The 27,269-nt window shown below is 39.6% G+C and overlaps 1 protein-coding gene across 6 annotated transcripts in view; it reads right to left on the bottom strand.

Annotated features, from left to right (window-relative positions):
• Positions 1-6,094, bottom strand: part of epha7 (eph receptor A7) — a 285,269-nt gene extending 279,175 nt beyond the window's left edge. For all 6 annotated transcript variants that reach the window (XM_048531168.2, XM_048531170.2, XM_048531171.2 and 3 more), the window contains exons 1-2: positions 5,809-6,094; positions 2,881-2,945 (exon numbers count right to left, since the gene is read on the bottom strand). In XM_048531168.2, coding sequence (XP_048387125.1) covers positions 2,881-2,945; positions 5,809-5,905 — 162 coding nt within the window. In that variant the 5' untranslated portion in view covers positions 5,906-6,094. The remainder of the gene's footprint in view (positions 1-2,880; positions 2,946-5,808) is intronic.
• Positions 6,095-27,269: the final 21,175 nt, after the last annotated feature.

Genomic DNA, 27,269 nt, shown 5'->3' with positions numbered 1-27,269 from the left:
ACAAAGCCATTCAATACAACCACCTTTTGCTAAAATAGAGTCCCTTTTATCTGATTGCCATGAAGATAAACTGAAACCTTTCTGAAGAGCAAAGTAACAATCTCTTCTAAATCCCATTTATGAAAAGCCCCCTGTAATGGTGCAGACGACTTCTGGAATGTCCAAAGCATTGATATTCATTTACTGCAGACAAACACTTGGTTCCTGAAGTCCTTCTGCAGATTCTATATCACAAGGTTGGCATGACTCTCAAAAGAGCCTCTGCTGGATACCTGACTGCAGGGTACACAAACCAAGTGAAAATTTTGCTTTATTATGTTGTAGTGCCAGGTGAATTAACTGTGTGTTGCATAGTTTTGCTCTGATTTCTCAAAAACAGTCAAGGATAACATATCTCATTCAAGTAGAGAACATCAAAACTTTAAAACACGATTGCTATAAGGAAAACAAAGTTGAAAATTAAAGTGCTGAAAGTACTTTGGAATAGCAAGAAGCTTTTACTTGTGCATGGTGTAATCAGTTGGTACATTGCTTTTCCATCTCTGAAACCTGGATCTAAATATAAACTAAATTGATTAAAATTGTTTTTTTTCGCTCCTACAAGCATTTTTAATGGTATAGCTTTGGTTGAATGTGAGCAGTCACTAAATGATGTGGGCACAGAGCATAAAACGTTCTCTGTCCAGGAAATTAACTACGAGAAATTGCAAAGGTGGTTGGCATGAGAAATGAAATATTTTACTGGGTGAAACTGGTGCAGTATATTGCCTGGCACAGACACCTATCTTATAATTTATCTGGAACAAAAACAGAAATTGTTGGGAAAGCTTAGCAGGTCTGGCAGTATTTATGGAGAGAAATCAATTAACATTTCAGGTCCAGTGACCCTTCCGCAGAACTGAGTTCTGGGGAAGTGTTACTGGAACCGAAACATTAATTCAGAAAATGTAAACACAGATTTGAGTTCTAGGACAAGGTCAAAGGACCTATAACATCAACTCTGATTTCTCTCCACAGACGCTGCCAGACATGCTGGGCTTTCCCAGATATTTCCATTTTTGTTTCTGATTTACAGAAGCTGTATTTATTCCAATTTTAATAATTAACCTGGGTTTAGAATGGTTGCTGCTGACATTCGACAAAGAAATGAAAAAAAATCCATTTCTAGTATTGAAATAATTTATCTTAACAGGGACAAAAGTCATATTCATGAATGGCAATTAAAAAAAATAAATTGTGCGGGTCTGATCTCACTGATCATCATTAAAGACCATTACTCTTTTGTTTTTTACATTTTTTTTCTTTTGTTGATGCTTTAAACAGTTGCAAAAATGAATTGTTGTCTAACTTGCAGCATATTTATATGCTCACTCCTGCGATTTCCATTCTTGTTGGTTTAATTCATTAGCAGTGGGGCATCACATTTGTATCAAGATAAATTAAATAATTTGACTTTCTTTCTCTGTGCAATTTTCAAAGTAGCCATACATAGAAAGCCAGCACTCACAACCACAGAAATTCTTCAGTGTTAGCAATTTATAGATCTTGATTTAATTAAAATTATTTGAGTTTGTTTGAGATTTTGCATTAGGAATTTATGCTTTGTGACTTACATGGACTTGGTTCAAATGTACTCAACCTCTGGTCCTAACAAGGTGAGATGTGCAATGTTGTATCATGCAAAAAAACTTCCAGGGAGGTGTAAAGTTTTTTAAAAAAGTAATGGGATGGGAAAATAAAGCATTTTACCAACATCAGACATTCACAATATCTTTACAGTATCCAGAATTATGCATTATAGAAGAATTTCACCTGGGATTGTGTGTGCAAGAAATGCACTACAATTATTCAGTTGTTTGCATCAAGAGAATCAACACATTATTGAAGCAAAGATAGTTTTGTTCAAATTGGCAAGAAGTGTTTTCTGCAAATAGTCTCTCTTTCAGTATCTAATTCATCATTTATATGGTAATTTACAAAGCACAACACTTATCAATTCAAGTGCATTCCAAATCTATTATTAGCCAATAAACACCACTTGCTCCTATCTCTTACTGTTGCCATAACAAACTGTGCATTTGGTCAAGGGTAAAATTGAAATGTTCCCAGACCAACTCTCAGCTGGCGGTGCATATAGGACATAATTCAACCAAAGCTAAAAAAAAATTGAGGATAAAGTCTAAACAACCTGCATCTACAGTCCAATTATATATAGGCAACTTGTAACTGAAATGCCTATCAAATCTATGATCTAGAACGTATTGGAAAATGTTCAATTTCTTTCAGTGTCCCTCCACATTTTCCCATGTTGTACATTTGCCCAGTTTGTCAATAATTATATTGGCCAATTTCAACATTTCTTCCACATTTTTAATACTACATATAATTGATTAGATTTATGTTAATGGATTAGTCTAAAAAGTACTGTCCTCTCAAAGTTACAGCAAAATTTCCCACAACCAATTCAAAGATGCACATTAATTTCTGTCATAATGGATATTTCAAAGGATCAATCAACAGATCACACGGGAGATAAGAACGATGTTGGTGTTAATGTGTGTATTGGAAATCAATTGACTGCCTTTTATTAAATTTCCATTTGTCCCAGATCAAGGCGTTTGAACTCAGTACGTCCGAAGCGAGTGATTTACGACGGACGGCTGCACCTTGGACAATATTACATCCTCGTTTAGTTTAGTTTAAGAACTTTAAAACAATCGATCTTCTCGCTAACTGAGGTGGGGGCTTTGGACACAAATGATCATCTGTAATGAAATGCACCGAAGCTCTCTGGAAATTCAGAGACACCTTTTGGGTTTAGGTTAGGGCTCTGTTTACTTGGCAAACATTTCAAAAGAGCTGAGAAACGTGAAGCCTTACCCCATCAGAAGGAAACGAGATCCACTCCAGCTCCGTCTGTTGTGCTTTGGAATCCAGCAAAATAACTGCCAGAGAGAAAGGGAGAAAAAATCATACGGAAAGTGTCAGCTACTTTCTTGAACAGAAAATGGGTTTACTCTCGATCAACTTGTACAATAATATGTACAAACTGATATATCTCTTTGAAACATACGGTGGACGACCACGAACAATATTTTGGTTCAACAAGGACAATGCAAATTATTACTTTAAAGGATAGTGTTTAATTTCAAATTGAGTATGCATTGTTTGCATTCCGTGAGGGCTTTTCTTACATTCGAAAGAGCCATCTCTCTCGCTTTCAATCTGTTTATTATTTTCAAATGAACTAAAAGCTGTGTATCTTACGTGTGGATGTGCGCTAAACACCAGTGACCCATATTGCGATCTAGCTCCCGGGAGAAGATGGAAATCTACCATCTCAGCTACGCTGCGTATGTCTGACCATTCGGACGTATTCACAGGAAGACGAGTGGGAAGTGTATTGGTTTCAATCGAGACAGCTCTCCCCCGAACTTTTCCCTCACCGACAAGAATTCACTGTCAATTCTGCTTCTAAGAATAGTTCTGTTTTCTTTTCACGGACACCATTACAGGAGGTGATCCGCAATGTGTCCGAGCCACATTCCTCATTGAAATACATTGTCAATACAGTACAGTTACAAGGCAGTTAGAAATTGGGTCGGAACAAACTTTTCAAAAGCGACTGTTTTAATGTCACGTTAAACGGGCTCGCAAATCGGCAAACAAAATTTGTAACATTTAAAGTGGAGCAAGAAAGTAGCTAGTTATTATGGAGATGGCTTTCCCCTGTATCTCTTAAAAAATCACACAAAATATTGATGAATATCGATTCCGAGCCCCTGCCTCCCACTTCCTTTTCCAATAATTCGGTCCCGCTCTTTCTTGAAGAGTTAATATCGACTTAACTTTTACCAGTCTCTCTCTCTCTCTCTCTGGCTGATCAATGCAGAGGTGACAAGGTTGCTTTCAGAAATTGACAGGAAATTAACAAGGTAATCTTTCCACCAACGCTGGATTTTGTGGAGAGGGGTTTTATATTTTATTTGAAGGGTTTGGGGTGATGGCTAGCTAAGGGAGAGGTCACTGCCTGGTTTCAGAGAGAGAGTGAGAAGCAGCAGTCCGCCTCCAAGCGACAGGTACCTGGCACAGTCCGGCTTCCAAAAGCAATGCAAGCGCCGCTCGCAAAACATGCCCAGAAGCAAACTACAAAACTCACAATCGGAAATCAATCCTACATGCTTAAATCTCAGTTTCACTTTTTAACCACCTACGAGCGGGAGAAGCGGCTAATAAAACATAAAGAGTTACGCTGAACGACAAATGGGTGGCAAAACGTTTCAAAGACGGGTAAGACAATGTGTGATCCGGGCGAGGGATGTGCGTTCATTTATCGGGAGTACACATTTCATTCTAACTTGCTGAGATTGTAAGAGATGTTTCACTTGGTCTCCCAACACCGGCAGCGCCCGGAACGTCGTGCACTCTCTGATTTCGCTGCACCAACTTTACATAAGTTTCTCCAGCTTTTTGAGCGGAAACATTTCGTTACTGAAAGAAGGCGACACGTTTGCCGCATGACCGACGGTGGCGGGGCGGGGTGCAAAAGGCTGGTTTGAACGGATTTGGACGAAGACATGTCGTGGATTGGGCCTGATGTGACTGACATGTTGTCAGCAATAGGACTGGCAGGCCATTCCCAGGCAATTCTGTCCCTCAGCAACGCACAAACTCAAAAAAGTCCAAACTAAACAAACAGAAATGGCTGGGGGAAACAAAAAAAACAAAATCTCAGTAGGTCTGGCAGCATCTGTGGAGACAAAGCAGGGTTAACGTTTTGGACCCAATCACCCTGTAGAACTAGATTGTACTGAAATGTCAAAACTAACGTGCTCCCACTGTATTTAGCAGCTCTCGATTTTTGATTAGAAATGCGCTGTATCATGAAAGGAAGAGATGTCACCTCACATCGACAGAGCGGATGAAATTGCACTCCAGGACCTTGTTTAAAAAGTTTGTTTTATTAGAGTACAGCTTCCAGCATTGACGGCCTGGAGGTGCTCTGTTCGAAATAGAAACTCCGGGTTTTGGCACATCCAAAAGTGCCCTCCCGTTCCTTTCTGTTCACCCGTTTGAAATGCCTATTGCAAACTCGAAGAGGCAAAATTTGCCGTTTACCATTCAGAGGGGGGTTCCATCTTTCGCGTGGATTCCTGGATGCGGCTGAGAAACAATCTGTCAGTGTACCGCAGTCTGGGGTGAGTCAGGCTAACCTCAGGACGATACCGCTCTCCTTCCCCATCGACCAGCGGACCCACTGCAATGGGCAGCGAGCGCACACGCCGATGGAACAAGAATGAGTTACAACTGTGAAGTGTCCGTCAAAGGCTAATGATAATTTCAGCCACTTTGTCCAGTAAAACTGGTTTATGTTTTTATACGTCACCCCCACCACCAACCCCCCAACCCCCCCCCCCCCCCCCATGTCGTTCCCTTAACCTGTACTGCACTAAAATCAAGAGGCGACGGAATTTCTATCAGGATCTTTAAGTGTGGCTCATGTTCCCAGGACATGCCTGCATCAAATGTGGCCAGCGATAATAATCGCCATGAAACTCGGACCTCAGTGGATGCTCCCGCTCGCAGAGAGAGGGACTGGAGCTGGGAGTTTGAAGGGAAAGAGTGAGAGCTTTGCCACTTGGGCTGTCCCGTTTCCAGAGTGGCGGATCGGTCTCGGAAGCAGTATGTTCGGGGGGAGAAAGGGGATTTTTCCTACCACCAATATCATCCACCACCAATTCCCAACACCACCCACACTCCCCCCCCCCCCCCCCACCGCCGCCGCCAAACCTCCCCTCCGTTACTCACCTTCTCTTGCAGCCTGCGTCAGATGGGCAAGGATGCTACTGAGCAAAGAAATGCAGCCGCAGATAATCCAGAGAGCGCGGCTGAGCTTGGGGCTCATGGTGACACCGGTGGCTGTTTTGGTTTTATTTCTGAACAGCTTTCTCTGTGTGTCTGTTGTTGTTGCAGCAAACTCCGCCGTATCCTCTAGGCTTTATGTACCAGGCTCTGCCGGCGAGCTTCACTTCCACACACTCAAATAGCGGGCAGCGCTGCCTTGGCGGGGCGGAGAGCCGGGGACAGCCGTCACGTCAATCAGCCAGACCCGGCAGAGACTGACAGGAATAGCAGCCAAACAGCAGACAGTCCTCCCAGACAGGGACCGGCCCGAAGGAAGGGCTACACCCACCAATCCGAGTGTGATAGAGGAGGGCTTTACACTCTCCAATTGGGCGAACCCCATATAAAGTAGCGTACGAAAGGGACACTGAGTAGGGATTTTTTTGTTGTTTGTTTCGTGGCAAAACTGTAGGAGAGAAAATGCTTGCAGCGATAGTGGAGACACCTGTGAAAGGTTCAATCCGTTCACAAAAATATGGAGCCATAGTTCACCCGACTGAAAAGTCACCTCACAGTTTGCAGGGTGTCAACAAAACTGAAGCGGGAATAGACACAAAACAGACACTTCCAGGAGTCAGTGCAAGGACTGTGCGGAATAAATCAGGGAAAGGGAGATAGTAAACAGTTGTGGCGGTGAAATAGTGCACTGAGTGAGAATCGGCTAAGGAGGCATGCTAGTTATATTAACAGCGTGAAGTTACTCCTGGCAGCCTGTGAGAATGAAGAGGCGATGGATTCGTGTTTTTAAAAGATTTTTTTTCCCTGAAGTATGAGGACTCGGGTTGCAATACGGTCAGTCTACTCAGCTACGCCCTTCTCCCCATCCCGCATTCCTTATCGTGGACGGTAACCGTCAGTGTCATTCTCGATCATTGCATCCCGTCTTTATAATACTGAGCTTAACTCCAACATTGATGCTGAGATCACAGACTGTGCAGTAAACTTTCAACCATTCTGATCTGTGTGGCTCTGTACCACAACAGTTCCGCACTACTCATCGAAGAAGCCCAACGGTTACACATCCGAGGTTGAATGAACCCTGTTGCCGATTCTTCCTTTTGATTGGTTCCAAATATAATTGTTAGTAGGGAAAATCTTAAATTCGGTTTTTGGAGTGGTTTCATGTTTGATGACCGATATGGAAAAATAAAGTCTTTATCCCTTTCTCAATCAAAGTGTTGGAAAATTCCTGTTTAAAGACTCGCTTTTTTAAAAATACATCTTAACGTGTTCAATTGATTCCAGTTCAAATCATTGACAGGCTGTAACCCTAGGAAACAAAGTTGAAACGGAAGGGTTTCGTCTCACAGGTGACCAGGATAGAGGGCAGTGTAGCCCCTACAGTAGGTTTCTATGAAAGCCCAGCCAAGGCATGATAGAAATTTGAAATTGTCATGGGAATTCTTAAAGCAGTATAAGCAGTTTTCTGCTTCATCTTTGATAGAATTTTTTTTCGCAAGGAGCGATTTTGTTTTGCCTGATCTGGGGTGTCGATTTTAAAACCATCTCTACAGACATAGAGAAGGGCGTGAGGGTCTCAAATATTAGAATCACCGAGGAATTGGTCCTGAGCAAATTGACAGAGCTGAGGACTGATGACTCCTCAAATGTACGTCAGAATAGTCTTATACAAGTAACAAATACTTGAGTTTGTTTGCTGGATAGAGTCAAACTTTTTTTTCATACGGTACTCCACAGAACCAAACTGCTTTAGTGACTATATATGAAGATATTTTTATGAATAAATTGTATTTTTGAATCCTGAAATGTTTGTGTGCTCTTTACATGCTTAATCCATCAGAGAGGGTTCGTGCCCGAGAGGGGTGAATATTCCAGGCAATGGAGACCTGCAGGTGAAAGCCTCCCTGTATATTTTCCACGTCACCCCGTTTCCTGTTCTGATCAGTATGCCAGTCATGCACATCTGCAACCAGTTCAAACTGACCTCATGAGGCAAGGTAAATTGAGACAAGAGTGAGGCCATTTTCATTGGGAACTGGACCTTTAGGCCTTTCACCATGAGGACAGATTACCTGAAGGTACTGGAAATACAGAGGGGCTAGAGCGTGCACTCATACTTGGGAGGAGTTTTGCTAAGGCGAGGCAGAAACTGGGGTTTTAGGAGCATTGCTTCCTCTCCATTGCAGGGAAAAACCTGGTCATCAGGCATGAGGCACTCTCTCTGTTAGAAGTCGTGCAGGTCTGTCGCATTCCCAGAACCTGCACTGTTACAGTCACCCGAGCCATCTTCCATTTGGATTAAAATGGACTGTATTCGCAGGGACACCATGTATAAAACTTTGGATAATATGGAGAAAAACATGTCCAACACCGCCCTCATCCTGATGGCCACTTTTATGTGTGGCTGCATCAAGCTGTGTGTAGGCCCTCAGAACACAAACACTAAGTGTCATACCGAGCTTCTACCAGTCCCCAGTATAATGAAGGATACAACTGGCTTTGTTGCCGCAGAATGCTCCAAGTAGTTGAACTGTAGTATATCACCTATCTCTTGTGAAATAATTTGCAAAGAAAAGCACCTTTGATCACAAGTCCATCAGGAAGTGGTGAGAATGTAGCATCCTCGAGACCCTGTGGAAAATGGGGAGAGTGGATTTTGTCGAGTTGTTCCCTGAGCAGAGTGTCAAAGTTACTTGGCAGAAAGCCTCATCACCAGAACTTTCCAACATGCGCCAAGACATTGCATAGCTGGTGGTGAGAAGGGCAATTCCTGTGAGACCCTTCATATACACCTGGACTCTGCACCACCACATACTACCCTCAAAGTGGTGGGAGTAGTGAGGCAGTGGGTGAACAGAGACTTCCACACATCTCCTGCTGGAATGTGATCACACAGTGTGGAGCTGGAGGAACACAGGAGGCCAGGTAGCATCAGAGGAGCAGGAAAGCTGACGTTTCGGGTCAGGACCCTTCTTCATTTCTGACTCCAGCATTGATAGTTCTTACATTCCTGCTGGAATGTGCCTTGCAAAGTCTAGAGCTTGGAGAAAGATGCGGTGATTTTTGTCGAGGCCCATCCCGAGCAGCTCCATGATACAGGACTCTGTGCTCTATGGTCTGTTTCCTGTGACGCACACTGAGACAAACATCGACTGTGCCTGGGAACCATCAACTCGGTGAAAGATGCTCTTTGGTCTAGTCAAAACCTGCTGGTATTCCAGAGCAAAGAGTTAACATTGACTGAGTGTTGCAGACTGGCACATTCCAAGGTCCAGGATGATGTTCTGAGGGACAAACTAAAGCTTAGGGTAGATGCTACCAAGATGCAGTGGGGAAAGACCCGCATTTAAGTTCTTTCTGATGAAGTTAGTGGGGGAAACTCCAATTATAGAATCCTCTCGATGCCTCAAATATATGTAGATATAATCTTGCACAAGGAAGAAATGCCTTTGGTTTGTTTGTTGGATCAAATTCATATTGGTTTGTTTCATCATATGTGTACAGAACAAAACTGCTTTGGTGACTATATATGTATATACAATTATTTTTTATGAATAAAATATATTTTTGAAATGAAAGACTCCTGAATCCTGATGGACTTCATCCTAATGTCTTAACAGAAATGGAAAGTGAGATACTTGATGCATTGGTTTTAATTACCAAAATTTCCTTTTGGAGAAGGTAGCATGAGATTGGAAGATAGCAAATGTAATTCCTCTGTTCAAAAGGAGAGAGAAATAGAAAGTCAGAAATGACACATCACTTAACATCTGTCATAAGAAAGATTTTAGAAGCTATTATTAAAGACATTGCAACAAGAAGGTTAGAAAAATTAAGTTCCTGGAGTAGAGTGACATGCTTTTATGAAAGGGGAATCATGTTTAACAAACTTTATTGGAGTTCTTCAGAGAAATAACCTGTTCCATGGATAAAAGAGAACCTGTGAATGTATTGGACTTAGATTTCCAGAAGGCACTTGATAAGATATCACATTAAAGATTCTTGCGCAAAGTAATCGCTCATGATTTAGGATGTAACAGACTGCCGTGGATAAAAGTTTGGCTGGCTAACAGGAAACAGAAAACAGCCATAAGTGGGCCTTTTTCTTTTTGGCAAGAAATTATGAGTGGTGTGCTATCGAGATCAGTGCCTCAATATTTTATAATTCAAATGAATGGCTTGGACAAAGAGACTGAAATTCTGATTGCCAAATTTACTGACAATTCCAAGAAAGGTAGGAAAGTGCATTGTGAAGACAATAATAGAGACTAGAAATAGATGTAGGAGGATTAAGTTATTGGACAAAGATGTGGCAAGTGACAGAAAGAATAATAAAAGAAGCATATTATTTGAAGAGTGAAAGATTGCAGACATGTGAGATGGAGGCGAACCTGAATACCCATGTGTATGAAACACAAAAGATTCATATGCAAGTACAACAAGGAATTAGCAAAGCTAATGTAGTGTCATCATTATAAGGGGAATTGAATACAAACATGGTGAGTGAGGGGCACAGAAAGTTATGCTTCAGTTAGACAAGACATCTGAGAGATCATGGTCTGTAATATTCAAGTATTGGTCTCCTTACTTTAGGAATGATGCAAATGCATTGGAAGCAGTTCAGAGATGATTTATTAGACCAATACTTGGAATAAGCAAGTTGTCTTATAATGGAAGGCTTGTCTGGCTAGATTTTACCAACTGGAGTTTAGAAGAGTTTGAGGCAGATTCAATGATACATAAATATCCTGAGAGGTCTGAGATTGGATGTGTGGAGGATGTTTCTTGCTTTGTGGGTCACTCTTTAAAGATCAGGGTTCACCCATTTAAGAGAAAAGCAAAGATAATTATTTTCTCATAGAGGAATGAGTCTCTGGAACTCTTTTGCAGGTTGTGATGGAAAATCAGTCTTTGAATATTTTAACGCAGAGATAGATAGATTCTTGTTAAGCCAGAGGATAAAAGATTATTCAGTGAATGTTGAACAATCAGACCAGACATAATCATACTGAATAGCAGATAGTTAAGATAGGTGATGTGGTATTATTGGTAGACTATTAATCCAGAGACCCAAGGAATGTTCCTTGGACCTGGATACAGATCCCGCCATGGCAGATAGTGGAAATAGAATTCAATACTAATCTGGATATAAGAGCCTAATGATGACCATGAAACCATTGTTGATTGCCACAAAAATCCTGCCTGATTTATTGATGTCCTTTAGGGAAGGAAACTGCCATCCTCACCTGGTCTGGCCAACGTGTTACTCCAGACCCACAGCAATGTGGTTGACTCTCAACTGCCCTCTGGGCAATTAGGGATGAGCAATAAATACTGGCCTAGCAAGTAATACCCTCATCCTGTGAATGACTAAACAAAAAATGTCCAATGGACCACTCTTGCTCCTAATTCATTGGTTCATAGACAATAGATATTTTCTGTGGTCTCTCTTGTGTTGGGAAGGGGAGGTTGAAGCCCTCTGATAATTAAAATCAAAACGCAAACCCCCCAATCTGTTATGAGCGGAGTAGAAGCCCCCTTCTAATAATTAAACACAACACACCCAGAGAAACTCACTACCTTGTCTAATCTATTGAAAAGGATTGGTTAAATGAAAGAAAATCCATGATATACAAACTATTATCAACAAGTAACAATTTATTTATTTAACCATAACAAATCAAACAATTCCCCTTAACTACCACCCATCTAAATTTCTAAAGTAGAGTTGTAGCTCGGGTTATGTATGCTGTGGTTGGTTCTCACTGAGCTGGTTCATTAGTTTACAAATTGTTCATTACGCTGTTGGATAACATCATCTGTGCAGCCTCCAATGAAGCATTGTTGTATTTTCCTGCTTGTTATTTAAACTCTGAGGTTTGTTGGAGTTGATTGTCTCATTTCCAGTTTTTCTTTGCAGTGGTGTATATATAGGGTCTAAATCTATGTGTTTACTGACGATCCTCTTGGTGGAGACCCAGGCCTCTAGAATTCCTGTGTTTGTCTCTATTTAGCCTGTCCTAGGGTCCTGACATTGTCCCATCTGAACTGGTGGTTCTCCTGTCTGTGTGTATGGAGACAAGTGAGTATTTGTCATGTATTTTTGTTGCTAGTTGGTGTTCATGTATCCTCGTAGCCACGTTCCTTCCTGTCTGTCCAATGTAATGTTTGTCACAGTCTTTACATGGAACCTTGTATATTACATTGGTTCTGATGATAGTGGGTAAGAAGTCTTTGGTTCTTGTTAGCAATTGGTGTAGCATTGATACAGGTTTGTGTGATACTCTGGCACCCGGCGGCCAGAGGAATCTTATGGTCAGTTCAGATACGTTCTTGATGAACGGCAACATGATAAGTGTGTCGAGATGTATTGTAACTTCCTGTTGTTTGTGTAACAGACATCGTTGGACCCAGCTGTTCAGGTATCCATCGTCTCTAATTATTAGGTGGAGGTATTTTTCTTCAATTTGGCATAGTTAAGGGTTGCTGCAGTGTGGTGTGGCTTTACACAACTGTATTTCTGGATGTTGACGTGGTTACTGCTGAGAATTACGATTTGATCCGTGGGCATGGGGCTTTCTGTATACTTTGGTCAGAAATTCCCCCTTTAATCCTACATTTTGCCATCACATCCAGGAATGGGAGCTGTTCGTTCTTTTCTTCTTCTCTGGTGAATTTGATGCAGTTGAAAATGCTGCTTATATGTAAGTGTGTGTCTTCTAGTTTAGCCCATTTGATACTGGAACAGAAACAAGCATGGAAATTTTAGAGGCCTTGTTCTCCACCAAGAAGGCCATCAATAAACGCGGAGAATTAGACCCTATATAAACACCACTGCAAAAGAGAAAACGGAAATGAGGCCATCAAGTCAAATGGGCCCCAGAGTTTAAATAACAAGTGGGAACACACAACAATGCTTCATCAGAGGCTGCACTGATGATGTTACCCAGCAGGGTAATGAAACATCTGTAAACTAATGAACCAGTTTGGCTAGTGAGCCAACCACAGCAACTACAAACTATTTCGGAACAGAACAAAATTCTAATTGCATATTGTTCCAATAGATATAAGTTTTACTTATAAAAACCCAACTAATATTAAAAATAAATTAAAACTTAAACTCTCAAAAGTACAGCCAGGTTAAGTCTTCTGGAATGTTCATTGCCTTCTCCACTAATCCTTCTGTTAGGAATGCTTTCTCTTTGAATTCTTCTATCAGGAAATTTATAATGCCATGGTGCCTTTATGAATAGATATTGCTTTCCCAGAGAGCTTAGAGATATCTGTGAGAACCAGATATCAGTCTTCAGATAGCACTTCGTTCTCACACCAATTTTCAAAAACCCTCTTCTTATATACCCCTGATTACCTGTCAATTTTGTTACAATAGGATTGGCTCAAGGTTGTTAAAACCATCAGATTTAAATTCAGTTGGTTTTCAATCTCCAAATGCTTGGTTTAAGTTAATTGGCTGATCTTCAAGTTAGTTGCCAAAACATCAAAACAAGCCTTAAGGCTTCCAATCACACAACCAACCGATACATGGCTCAATATCAGAACTTTTTGCACCTCTTCAGCTGCTTATAAACACATTTTCATTTAACCTCCAAGCTTAGAAAAGCACATCACCTCTTGAAGGGGCTACACACTCTTCCCCCATTATTTTAACAAACAAATTCTAACTCCCTGCCTTCTAAGTCACAAATACTCCACATAAATTTGCAACACTTGTCTTTTCTTAGAAAAAACCCTCTCAAGAACTCTGTTCCAGTCATAAAAGGATTTATGCTGGAATTTAATTCCATATAAGGCAATGGCCCTTCGTCAATTGTTCATTCTTCATGCATGAGCTGAGAGAGCAACTGTGATAGACTGGTCACTCACGGGAACACTACAAATAGATCCTTATCCAGTGTTTGGCCAAGGGCCACACATCCAAGCTTTTCACTTGAGGTTTCCTGGCAATTAGAAGGAGGACCACTGGTCTATTTTTCACTTTTGTTGCTTGTGTATGCTGCTGTCCATTCTAGTGGGTGAGCTAGTTGAGAATAATAGGATTGGGTAGACATCTAGCATAGATTTATTAGAATAAAATATGGACAGTTGAAACAGTGAAGCCTTTCACAGAGGAGATAATTTGGCTTCAAACTAGAAATATTTCTAGGGGATAGAAAGAATGGCATCCAAAGGTGAGTATTCTTGCACAACTAAATTTATAGCGATTAATCAACATGGAATATGGAGGCTTAGATTAAAAGCTGATAAGGAAGAGAAACATACTAAATGCAGAAAGTACAGACAAGTTCTGAAAGAGAATTTCGGAGTGAAGAGAACATATATGGAGTTGGTCATCGGACAGAATGAAAAGAAAGCCCAAAATATTTCATAATGATACAAACCTGGAAATGAGTGTGAGGCTAGATAGAGATTAAACTGGATGACTTTTGTTGTGCTTGAAGTCTTAGTATTTGTCTTCTCCAGGAAAGAGGATGCTTTACTAATGTCACAGTAAAACTGATGTGGTAGGGAAGTCAAATTTGGCAAGAATAAAAGAGGTACTTAAAACTTTACTAATTCTCAAGTTTGAAATGTGATCCATTCTAGATGAGCTTCTTTAGAAGTAACGTTAAAGATTAAATCTTCCAATCTTTGTTAAATATAGGAATGGTGCCAGAAGATGATAGAATTGTAAGTGTTACATCTCAGTTCAAAAAAAGGCAAATGGAAAAAAGCTGGTACTATAGGCCAGTCAGCTGTGGTGTGAAAACTTTAGATATAAGTTATGATAGTTGGAAAAAATATGGGTTATGAATGTTGCAATATGTGCCAGCTGTGTCAAGTTGTGTTTGTCTTGTTAGCTGCCACAATCCTCTTTTTTCTGGCAAGGTGGTACAGCATGATAGAGAAACATTGTTAAGGCAATCGAATGAAAAGAGGATCTTGTCTTAAACAAGGGGTAGTTTAATGCATGATAGCAATCAGTTACGAGTTATGTTAGTAGGATAAATATTGTCATTAAATCTAGGAAGGATAAAAGGTTTGTCTACTTTGAATTTCCAACACAGAAATGAGGCCAACATTTGGATTGCAATCCAATTGGAAAAAATCTAGGCTGACAGCTTCTCATGAATAGTCAGCAGCCTGAACCTCTATCACTGTTCCTCTCCCCACAGATGCTGAAATACCTGTTAAGTATTACTGGAATTCTCATTGTTATTATAAAGGACCAGGTTATACTTTAGTCTCTTGCAAACATTTTATACTAACCTTCTCAAGAATAGGTGACCTTTATATTATTTTGCAATATGTACATACCGTTTACATAGATAACTATTTGTCTTTGCCATGGCTTTCTTCCCTTTTTTATACTACTGCTGCCATCAGCAAAAACTATTAGCAAAATGCTATTGCAGTTTTGTCTTAGTGACTGAAACTGGGTAAAGAGTTTCAATTCTGACTACAGTCAGCCAGGCTAAGTGAAATACTCCATACCTATAGGAATAGGGCCTAAATATTAGCATATCTGCCAACTTTTGATATCCTCCGGGGACCTTCAATCTGAAGCAAAATTGGAGGGCGTCTGTTGAATTCCTCAACATTCCACATCGCTGGAGAAGCCTGGTCCCGTTCAGAAGTAATTGATGACGGAAAACCTCACTGTATAACATATGTGAAGTAGGTTTCGGAAATGGAAGTTCACTTTTAGCGTTTAAGCGGTATCTTTGGACTACCGTCCTCAATCAGAGGACAAATGTATGTCACATAATTTGTGGAAAGTACATTCAACCATTTCCTGAAAGAAAAAAAGTCAAATATGCAATAATGCTTCGATAATGATGCAACGGTGTCCTTTTTAATCAAATTCTTCTCTGTCATAGCGAGTTCATTAGTATGGTGTTATCAAGCACTAATTTCCTATTCTCTTTTACAGACCACAATCTGTTTCGTGTTTTAACGGTCTATTTAATACCATGCATTGTTTATTGAAGCTAAAACCTGCCTCGTCACTACAGATAACTTGAATACAAATGGAATTTCCAATGGTTCTGTGGAAATATCAGTCTGAATGTTATTCAGTAATCAACATTATAATGAACCTGAAATGTAAAGATGTCAGGAAAAGAAATAACTGCATCAAACAGTGAAAAAATGGGGCTGCAAATAGCCAAAAATGTTGCTTTAATGAATTTGTTTATTTCAGCTCAGCAGGCCTGGCAGCATCTGTGGAGGAGAAAACAGAGTTAACATTTCAGGTCCGGTGACCCTTCCGCAGAACTGATGGTGGCTGGGAAAACATCAGTTTAAATGCAGAAAATAGGGAGGTGGGTGGGGTAGGGAGTAAACGATGGGATAGGGCCCAAAGAGAGAAAAAGACAGCTGGACAGACAAAGGAGTTGCTAATGATCAGGCTGGGAGGGTGAATAGTTATTAATGGGGACTGTTAGTGACCAGCAACAGGGGGTGTGTAGTGGCAGACTATGTGGTAATAAGGCCTGGTGTGTGGGGTGTGGGACTGGGACATGGGGGAGTTTAGGCCTTAAAATTATTGAACTCAATATTGAGTCTGGAGGGCTGTAGTGTCCGTGAGCAGAAGATGAGGTGTTGTTCCTCCAGCTTGCACTTCACTGGAAGTGAAGCCCAGCACAAGCTGGAAGAACAACACCTCATCTTCTGCTCACGGACACTACAGTCTTCCAGACTCAATATTGAGTTCAATAATTTTAGGGCCTAAACTCCCCCATGTCCCAGTCCCGCACTCCACACACCAAGCCTTATTACCACATAGTCTGCCACTACACACCCCCTGTTGCTGGTCATTAACAGTCCCCATTAATAACCATTCACCCTTCCAGCCTGATCATTAGCAACTCCTTTGTCTGTCCAGCTATCTTTTTCTCTCTTTGGGCCCTATCCCATCGTTTACTCCCTACCCCACTCACCTCCCTATTTTCTGCGTATAAACTGACGTTTTCCCAGCCACCATCAGTTCTGAGGAAGGGTCACTTACCCAAAACATTAACTCTTTTTTCTCCTCCACAGATGCTGCCAGATCTGCTGAGCTTTTCCAGATTTACAGCATCCTGATTTGTTCCTGATTTACAGCATCCACAGTTCTTTTGGTTCTTGTTTATTTCAGCATCTGTTTGGGAAGTGGGATTAGAAAGACAAATGATGGCTTTAACATAGGAAAAGGAAATAGATAGGAGAAGAAAATCAAATAATAATTATTCTATAAGTGTCAATTTTAGATTTGAGTAGAATGTTTCTCAAATGGATGATATAAGATAGATTTTATAATGATAATATCGGTACATTTTAAATTTACAGAATAATATATACTACAGTAATCTGCATAGTTTATTTTTCCAGTGTTTTCTTCCAACCTTAAATGTACCTCAATGTGACATCTTGTGCAGATGAAAAACTCAGGAACAAGAGATTTATATCATGATCTTTGAAGTTAATGGCCAATATTTATTAGAATGTTTTGCCATTATTTCTAAAATGATAATTTTTCCAGTTTAAAAAAATTGTCATAGCTATGTGCATATTAATTGTTATCCTTGGCAAATTTCATGCTTTTCTATGAAGTATAATTTCTTACAAGGTCACACCACAACATAAGTGACATTTGAAGAAGGTAAATTCTCTACAGCGACAGTGTTAGAGATACGGATTAATCTCCTAGCAAGTTTCGTAAAGGCTATTAGTTTAAATATAAATAATACGTGCAACTCCCAATTGTATTAATTAAGCTCAACGGTCCACTAGATTATTAACAAACAGTTTCTTATTAGATATATTATATATATGTCATCAATTTTCTTTTCTCATCAAACTAAGAATCCCACTCGTGAGAAATGCTTGTGTTTCTTCTTGTATCCATCAGCTTGTGCGAATATTTATTGGAATATCACTGGTTTGTTGCCCATTGTGATGGAAAATCAACAACAGCATGCTCACAATTTTCCAGTATGTGCTGCCATTGGAAGCTCAGAAAATCATCACCCTATGTCAGTACTTAGAACTTCCTTGACAAATTTATGAGAGGGAAGGTGGAGAACAGTGATGCCTCTGTGCCCCACAAACACACCTTAATCACCAGTGCACCTGTTTGATATTCCAATTTTTCATACCTCAGCAGTACTTATGGTGTCTTGGAGAAGACTGATTCTACATTAGAAGCAATCTCAGTGATGTGGACCTAAATGTACTCAGAACTGAGTTGTAATTGCTCAAACTTTAAAAGCCAGCAGGGGGAATAGACTTCCATCCTTTCGGTGTAGGCTAATTTAAAGCAGAATCCAAAATCTGAAAGGAATAACATATACCTAAATAGTCCCACTAGCATATTTTAATATCTTTGTCAATTACTATGTAATTTGAACAATTTGAAATAAATAAGTGGGTGATCATTGTACATAAAATTACTTAAATGAGAATGATTAATTACCCTTTATCGCTTAATAAAAAAGTAAAAGCAAAGAAACTAATACTGATTAAATTATCAATAGTTTTGTAAAATGAGTGTGTATATTTGCTGACGAAATAATAGAATCAAAGAATTCATTACATTTTGAGAGGATCATGTTGTTTATCTTTCCATTTCTCTCACAAGACGTTGTTTGTCACACATTCTCAAACAATTACATGTGTCAAATATAATCATTGGCATTTTCTTCTTAATTGCCTCCTATTAATTTTGTTTAATTTACCATGACCGATACAGCTTAATGACTCATTCTGTGCTGTGACCATTTTACGGTTTGAATGATGCATCAAAAATGTCATTGATCCCAGCTCATGGTCAAATTTGTCTTCCATGTCTTGTGTTTTTCCACCTGTGTGATGGGGTTAAAAAGCACCAATAAAAACGTGGATGCAATAAAATGTTTTTCCTTATTTAGCTGAATAGTGAAGAAGCACAATAATTACACCTGGGTTGAGACTGCTGTGCCTCATTAATCAGCAGCTTCAAATTTCACAGTGAGCCCCTTACATTGAAAATATAATTGCACAATGAGAAGACACAAGCAGAAAATTAACTAGCTTCACATGGGATTGAAATTTTAATTTTAGCCATCTGGAGTAGATATCTATTGTATGTAGCTAGTACTACATATTTCAGGAATGAAAATGGTTGAATATCTGGTCAGTCCCAAAGAGACTAAGAAACGTATGTCAATCTTGAACATTGTGTTCACCTTCAAATCATTGGACTGATCAAAAGCCTAAAAAGGCACAAAACACTGCAGCCACCAAAAATGAAAAAGAAATTGAAGGTTAACTTTGAGATAAAATATTCAAAGTAATATTTCTAGTAAGATATACAATGTGCAACTGATGCTCAAAACCTGCATTAACCTTAAGCATCAAAATTAATAGGTTTGATTTATACCTGATGGATCAATGTTAAACTTAAATACATATGGTGGACAATGGCTTTAGCCATCCACCAACAGGCCTGACTGGATGTCATAAGGTGCTACTGAATTCACCCTCACATCTCCCACGTTTCTTTGGGCACAGATATTAGCACTGCTGCCTCACAGCGCCAGGGACCCAGATTTAATTCCACCCTTGGGCAACCGTCTGTGCGGAGTTTGCACATTGTCCTTATATCTGTGTGGGTTTCTTCCAGACATTCCGGTTTCCTCCCACAGTTCAAAGATATGCATATTAGGTTGATTGTTCATGCTGAATTGCCCACAATAACCAGAAATGTGTAGATTAGGTGGGTTAGCCACGGTAAATGCAGGATTATAGGGATAGAGTAAGGGGGTGGGTCTGGATGGGATGGTCCACAGAGGTCGGTGTGGACTTGATGGGCCAAATGGCCTTCTCCCACACTGAAGGGATTCTGTGATTTTGTGATTTTCTTCCTAAACCTGTTTCTCTATCAGCCTCACCTTTACCTCCAGTAATAAGTATGAAGAGCTCATGGATTTAATTGTGACTGAGATTGAGACCATTACATCATCTCCATCCTGTCTCCTAGTATACCAGGCTAAACGCCACTAATGCCCTTCCCTGCATTAACCTTTAACTTATCATATTTTTCTACCTTATTGATGCCCTCTCAAGCTTACCTTGTCCATGATACCCATCTCTTACTCCTTTGAAATTACTCCCACAAAGTTTCTGACCACCCATTTTCCATACCTAACTTCTTTGTTATCTGAAATTGTTAACAGTCCTTAAGGTGATGCTAAATTCTCTTCATATTTCCATCTAGGCAAAAGTAACCTTTGACCATGACATCCTTGCAAATGAGAGCCCCCATCTTCGAGTCCATGCCTGTTTCACTGTGATGTCCATTCTCAAATGACTCAGATAGGCTTTCTGCCTCTGCCACAGTAGAAACAGCTCTGACCAAAATCACAATGGCCTCAAATAAATATGACAAAGGTTTTCCATGCCTCTTTGTCTGTCTTAATCTTTGAATGTGGTCCCATCAACTCCTTCCAATACTTCTTCACTGTGGCCCAGCTCATGGAATTGTATTCAGTTGGTTCCATTCTTATCTCATTGTAACCAGAGAATATGTTCACATGGCATCTTTTATTGGTCCTGTGCAGTTGCCTCTTCTGTTCCACAAGGATTTAATATCGGCAGCCTCTTATTTATCAATAACTTTCCACCCTCAGTAACATCATCCTAAAAAGCAGCATCAGTTTTCAAAGGAGCACCAGTCATATCCAGCCCTACCTATCTGCAACTCCTTTTAATCCCTTCACTGTCTCTACATTATCAAGCTACTTGACCGGATTCCAGTAATTGATTAGCACAGTTTTTCTCTCATTAAATATTGAAAAGATTAAATCCATTTTCTGGGACAAATTTTCAATAATTTGAAAAATTAAAATTGGACTACTTAATGGGTGTTCAACAGAAACTCAACTGGGCTCATCATGTAAATACATTGACTACAAGAGCAGGTCAGATGCGAGGTACACTGCAAAGAGTAACTTATTTACTAATTCCCCTAAAGCTCTCCACGGCTCTACATGGCAAAAATCAGAACTACAATGAAGTGCCCCTCACTTGTCAGGATCAGTACAGCACCAACATCTCTTAAAAACCACACAGCCCGCTTGATAGGCACCACACACACAAGCATCCTCACCCTCCACCACTGATGCTCAATCGCGGCTGTGTATGCTATCTCAAGATGCACTGCTAACACCAACAGCCATTCGACAGCACCTTCCAAACCCATGATGACTTCCATCTGGAAGGTTGATGGCAGCAGGTAAATGGGAACACTTGCACCTAACAACTCCCCTACAATCCACTTAGAATTCTAATTGGAAATATACTGCCATTCCTTCACTGCTACTGGGTCAAAATGCTGGGTTGGGATTGGGGGTCTATCTTCAGAATCTGGACTGCAGCGGCTCAAGAAGGCAGCTCACTACCACCTTCTCAAATATAACTAGGGATGGATAATAAATATTGGCCAGCCTGTGACACCTACATCCCATGAGTGAATAAAAATAAAGAGCATTGCTGCGGTCATGAATGTGGACAATAAGATACAGCCACAAAACTGGAAACAGAGCCATAAATCTGTATTAAAGTTATGAACAATGCAAACAAGTTTATATCCCAGACGTCTGCTGCAGAAGAAGAATACTAAAATCAGCAAGGCATTTCAGAGATGAGAAGTGTTGTTAATAAATCAGAATGTTTTAATTGTCAGAAGAGTGGGAACAGACCATTTGATCGGGGGGAGAAAAGGGCTGGAGTCATCTCATTATGAATAGAAAAGATCTCAAAACCTACATTTTGTTTAGATTTGGCAGGAGCTTTCTCAAAATGAAGAAAGTAAAAAATGCAGTAATCCTCCATTTTGATTCTAATACTGCAGAATGTTCAAGCTTTCAAATATTTTAAAACCCTTTGCTAGGATAAAACTTTTGAGTACAGAATTTTAAACAATTTTAAAGTACATGCACTTTACAAGAGAAAAATGATCCCAGGACTGGAAGCAGTACAGTGCTATGAAACAACCATTAAGTATAGTTTAAAACTTAATTGAAAGAATTCGATATAGTTCAACTGCAATACAGACTTAGTAAAACTAGCAAATGAAGAAAAAGCTGCAATGACACTAGCAAGCTGTACAGTTGTTTAAAATAAAGTTGTGTTCTCGAGTATAAGAAGATAAGCTTGCAGAATATCAGAATTTAAAATATTGAAAATGTACAGATTTAGAATGCTTTCAGCAATAAATTCAATTAACATTTAAAACAGAAATTGAAAAAGACACCAGATCTTCTAAGAGATTCAACATCAGTGGTGGCTGTAACAGTACACAATGTTGGAATTTGAGGAGAAAACAATTTCTGATATATAGCATCACTTCAAATTGAATACCAAATCAGAAGGAAAACAAGTTAATACATGATATTCAGTAGGCCTAGAGTTGATGATGTAATAATTGCCAGAAAATTAAAGACGATACAAGCTCTTTTGATGATGTTACAAAAGCTTTTGACAATTATTTTAGGTTAAGAATAGACAGAATTCTGGAATGGGTAAGATTTAACAGAAAAGCTGAACACCCAGGAGAATCTGTACAGAATTTCATTATTGACCTTTGCAGATTAATTGACACCTGTGGATATCGAGTCTTACAATAACTGATAGCATTGTTGTCAGAACTTTGATTCTATTTTTCAGATTTATTACAGACCAAGGAAGATTTGACTGAGAAAAAAGCCATCCAAATGATTTTGTAAGTAAGTACCAAGAGAGAGAATCTGATCCAACTCTTTTATTGACATCTGCTGACTAGCTTCATTCCTACAGCCCTCCACATTCAGATTCACTGTTGTTTCTCCCTATCCACCTCACCAAAATACACCAATGGGTCCCAACTCTTAATATTCAATCACCACCTGCCTTGTACCCAATGCCTCTATAATTGTGAATTTTCTCTCTTCATTCTAGTCTTTTCTTTTCCTTCCACTTCCCATGGTCAATCTATTTAAGTTGAAATTTATTCCTTTTGTTTGCAGACATCACATTTTTGTTTCAATTCTTTCAATTAGCCTTGCTTTCATGTTGCACTCTGATTTATTTTATTGTTCCTTTTATGTTGACCCCTTATAGTGATTGGAATCAGGACTAGGTGGATCTCATTGACTATGAGATCTGTGATTGGGGTTGCTAACCTGGGTGAACCAGGGAACCCTGGCTGACAGATATAAACATGAGATTCACAAGGTCTCCTCAGCCTAGAGATTGGTTTGAGCGAGCTTGTCAGAACCCATGTATTGTACACAAGTAAATTAAGGGTGACTTGGTGACAGGATACCAGCCTTTGTGCACTTATTTCACCTCTATTTTGAGTTACTCGCCTGGGTCAGTCTTGCTTGTGTGAGCAATTGTGGTTAACTTGTTTGGGTAGGCTAGTGGTCCTGGTCAGCCTTCACCCCTAACACTGTGTAATCTGTTAAATTATTGAAATTTGATTTCTTTCCTCCTCCTTTATTTTGAGTTGTGGACCAAAATCGGAGAAGGTCTGCTTTAGACAAAGGACTACGGAGGGAGATGTTGCACTTTTAAAACACAAGTTGCTGAAACTCATTGTGAGTTGTATTTACACTGTTGCTTTGTGCAAGTCATGGGGGAAGATGCTCGAGACACTTTAGTACTGTGGTCAGGGCAAGTTTTGATAGGTTTTTCAATTGAGACCAGCTGTGTGGGTCAGGACTTATCAGCATGACAATAACTCTGATTGACTCCTGCACAGCTACGCAGCCATTACATAAACAGTACAGGAGCAGCAAGTCTCCAACATGTAGAAAAGACAGGGTTGCGCTCTCTCTGTGCAACAAGGTAACTAAGAACTGAAAGCTAGTTAGTAATTCCATGACAATGTTTGCTCTAAGCCGTTGCCTCTAACTAGTGACTGAATAGTTCGTATGCCAACTGCCCAATCTCCTCAGCAAATAACTGGAAAGGACCCAGAAATAAGGATATAAGAGAACTGAAAGATTTGGGAAAAGCAAAAGGGACATTGCAACAAATCCTATGGGTCTTGTGCTATTGATTAGTATTTCCCTAATTTTATTTCCTCACCCATATGCCAGTCTGCTTGTGAAGGTATAAGTTTAAGAGGGGTTAGAGTCGAGGTAAACATATTTATACATTGAAAATTCATGTTTATGTTTGTGTGTGGTTAGAATTATAATAAAATAATAGTTGTGTTAAGTACAGAAATCTGGTCAGTGTTTTCAGTTGACCTGAGTCCTTCAAACAAGGAGATTAGAGACTTTGAGTAATTGGATTGTGAAAACATTGGAGTTGTGGAGCTCAAGTTTCCCAATTGGGCTGTGACAGCACATCTAGTATACATGGTCAGGTTTGTGACCACATCCATTTCTCATTTTACAGAACTGCGTCTGTGAATCTAATCCCAGGAGACTGGTGTTTTGATGAGTACATGTGACCTGCTAATGAACGCAAAAGACCTTTTCTGCCCAAGCTGACTCACCTAAGAATTTAATACCAAAACATTAACCAACCATCAGGACATTGACATTTTGGTTCCTGCCCATTTAATTCACCTGCTCACACGTCTAAAAGCCCATAGCTCTATGTACCATTGCACAATGGAGTAATTAAGGGGAGAGGTGCTTGGGAGCAATATTACATAAGGTAATGAAGTCTAATCAGAGGTAATCTGAAGATCTGTTCACTCTGATATATAACAACAATTAAATTGAATGTCACACAGTCTGGGGCAGTTGGCAATAGTTCAAGGAGACAGCAACTGGAGTTTGGCCCAGTCTCCCCAGGAAGATTGCACGTGTCTCACCTACCTCTTGTTAGTGATAGCTAATGTGCCTAAATGTTAATGTCATCGATATGTGATTATTAGCATGGAAACAACATCCTGTTTTCTAAGACAAGAATCCCTTTTGCTAAGACTATTTGAAAGCTCCTAGATTAGCAGAGGAAGGAGGCTTGGTGCCAGTACTCTATCCCAACCGCAAGTCATTGTTACCTAGGCCATCTCATCAGTGAGATGACAAGTTGTTGTTCGTTATGCATGTTGAATTTTCTCTGCAATTTTATCCAGAAACAAGCACAATTTATGTACAAATAAATCATGTACCCTCAAAATTGGCATATGTATAAAACAACCGATTCTCATTTATTTCATACATTCGTCTATCGACCTTTCCGCCTGGACAGACCCAAGTCCAAAGAACTGGCCCTCCACTCAGATACAAAGCCTTGTAGGTGTAATTGCTGTACTGCATTTGTTGAGAGGTTTGCTTAAAACAACTACTAGATTGTCAAGCACAGCTGGAAGTAAAGTAATTTTTCTGACATTTCTTTGCAAATTTTTGAGAATTTTAAGAACATTATCATTGGTACCTGCTCTATTTTTTTCCTGCTTCTTTAATTGCATTCTTATGCCATCAGTGTAAGTCATGTTAAAAACTGAAAATCTTCACAGATTGCAGGCTCTTAACATGCTGTGCCTAACGTTCACTAATTTTGGTTGACTGAGTTGAAATGTTAATTTTGTACTTAAAGGAGAAAAATATGTGCACATTCTGCATTTCACTATGGCTCCAGTTGCTTCTATTATAGAACGTTCATTCTTGCCATTTAGTCTTGTTCTAACGAGATTTCAAAATATTAAATGTAAAAGTTCACCATCAAATACCAAAATTATGCAGCAATTTTTCTTTTGGCCATGTGATGCAAGTGTTACTTGCTAGGTCAGCATTTATTGCCCATCCCGAATTATTCAGACGGTAGTCAAGAGTCCACCACATTGTTGGGGATCTGGAGTCACATGTAGGCCAGACGGGGCAAGGACAGCAGGTAACTTCCCAAAATGTTACCTGAGTTTCTGGATTAATGGTCTAGGGATAATACCGTTATGTTGTTGCCTCTCCTGATATGCAGAAGCTCCAGCCTATTTACCCTCGAGTCAGTGATGGATCATTAGCTGTGATTTCCTTTGCTGAATAAACAATGGCCGTGTTCGTAAAGACATGATATCAAAACGAGACCAACATGTCGACTATGTCTGTGAAATAAGGGCCTTTGCAAATGAGACCACAAGTTGAAAAGGGTCAGAATTGAAGCATGGGGAATTCTTAGTGTTTCCTGGAGTTTAGCTAGAAAGGGTGTGGAAAAAGCAGAGGACAAAAGAAATTTTCAGATTGTGGGAGTGAGCCAAGGTGAAGGAAGAAAAAATATAGTCAACACATGTCATTGATAATTAAAATAATGTGCCACAGATCTTGGAGTTGTAAATTGGAAACAGAAAGTGCTGGAGAAACCCAGCAGGTCAGCTAGCATCTCTGGAGAAATAGAGTTAATATTGAATCCAGTATAGCGCTTCTTCGGAATATTATTCATCTGTGCTATCTGAGGAAAGAACAACCATTCAAGAGTGAACCTCTGGACACAATGTTCAATCCAGAAGAGAGAGATACCCTGGCTGTAGTAATTTCTCTCTTGTAATGGATTGTAGCCTAACATAATGAGCAACATTTTCAGGAATTTTGATTGTATTTTGAAACCAGAGGAATGAGGCTAGAGTGGATGTAATTTCTGTTGTTGTTCCCATAATATAATTTCCAGGTTAGGAGCTATAATACATAAAAATCACACAACATTTATGGTATGAATGAACTTTCTGTTGTTTTCATAAATGGCGCCATGGCAAGCTTACTGAACTTACACTATGCAATAAAATATTGTGATTAGGCCTGTTGGGAGCATTGGTGGATTATCTGTGAAATGGAAATGGTCAAGGTTGGATAGTATTTAATGGTAATGTTAAACTGATCTCCTGGGGCTTGAAATTTCTCCGTATTATTTTTGACCCAGATCAAATCCCTAACAGGATAACGACCTTGTTAAAACATTGTGCACAGGAATTTGATCTAAATGTGTTACCCAACATGCTTAAAATAGTACATAGAGAAATTTCAACCTCTTGATGCCATGTTTTGATCTTAATATAAGGTCATAGAATAATATCATGAATATTATCACTGTTAAGGTTTTACCTGTAGCTTACCAACATCTTCAAAAGATTCATTTAATTGGTAGTTTAAACTAGAAAGGGATCATTAGAACAGAAAATGGTTTCAAATACATTTTCTCATTCTGAGCTTTGTTACACAGAAGTCTGCTCACATCCATCCTTACGAATGGGGCACTGTCCTGTCCATTCTGCTTTACCCAATCTTGATTATTATGATTTTAAAATCATGAATTGGCTTTGCTGTTATTGGATTATTGATGACAGACAATATAGGTCATTCTCATAAAAAGACTGAAGTACAGACAACACATTATCACAGTGACAAATGTGTCTGCATTTGCTGAAAGAACAAAGCAACGTGTTCTGTACAGTAAGT

Source organism: Stegostoma tigrinum, chromosome 4 (assembly GCF_030684315.1).
Source record: "Stegostoma tigrinum isolate sSteTig4 chromosome 4, sSteTig4.hap1, whole genome shotgun sequence".
Classification (NCBI taxonomy): Eukaryota; Metazoa; Chordata; class Chondrichthyes; order Orectolobiformes; family Stegostomatidae; genus Stegostoma; species Stegostoma tigrinum.
The sequence above is the reverse complement of the archived record's forward strand: the minus strand, read 5'-3'. Positions and strand labels throughout refer to the sequence as shown.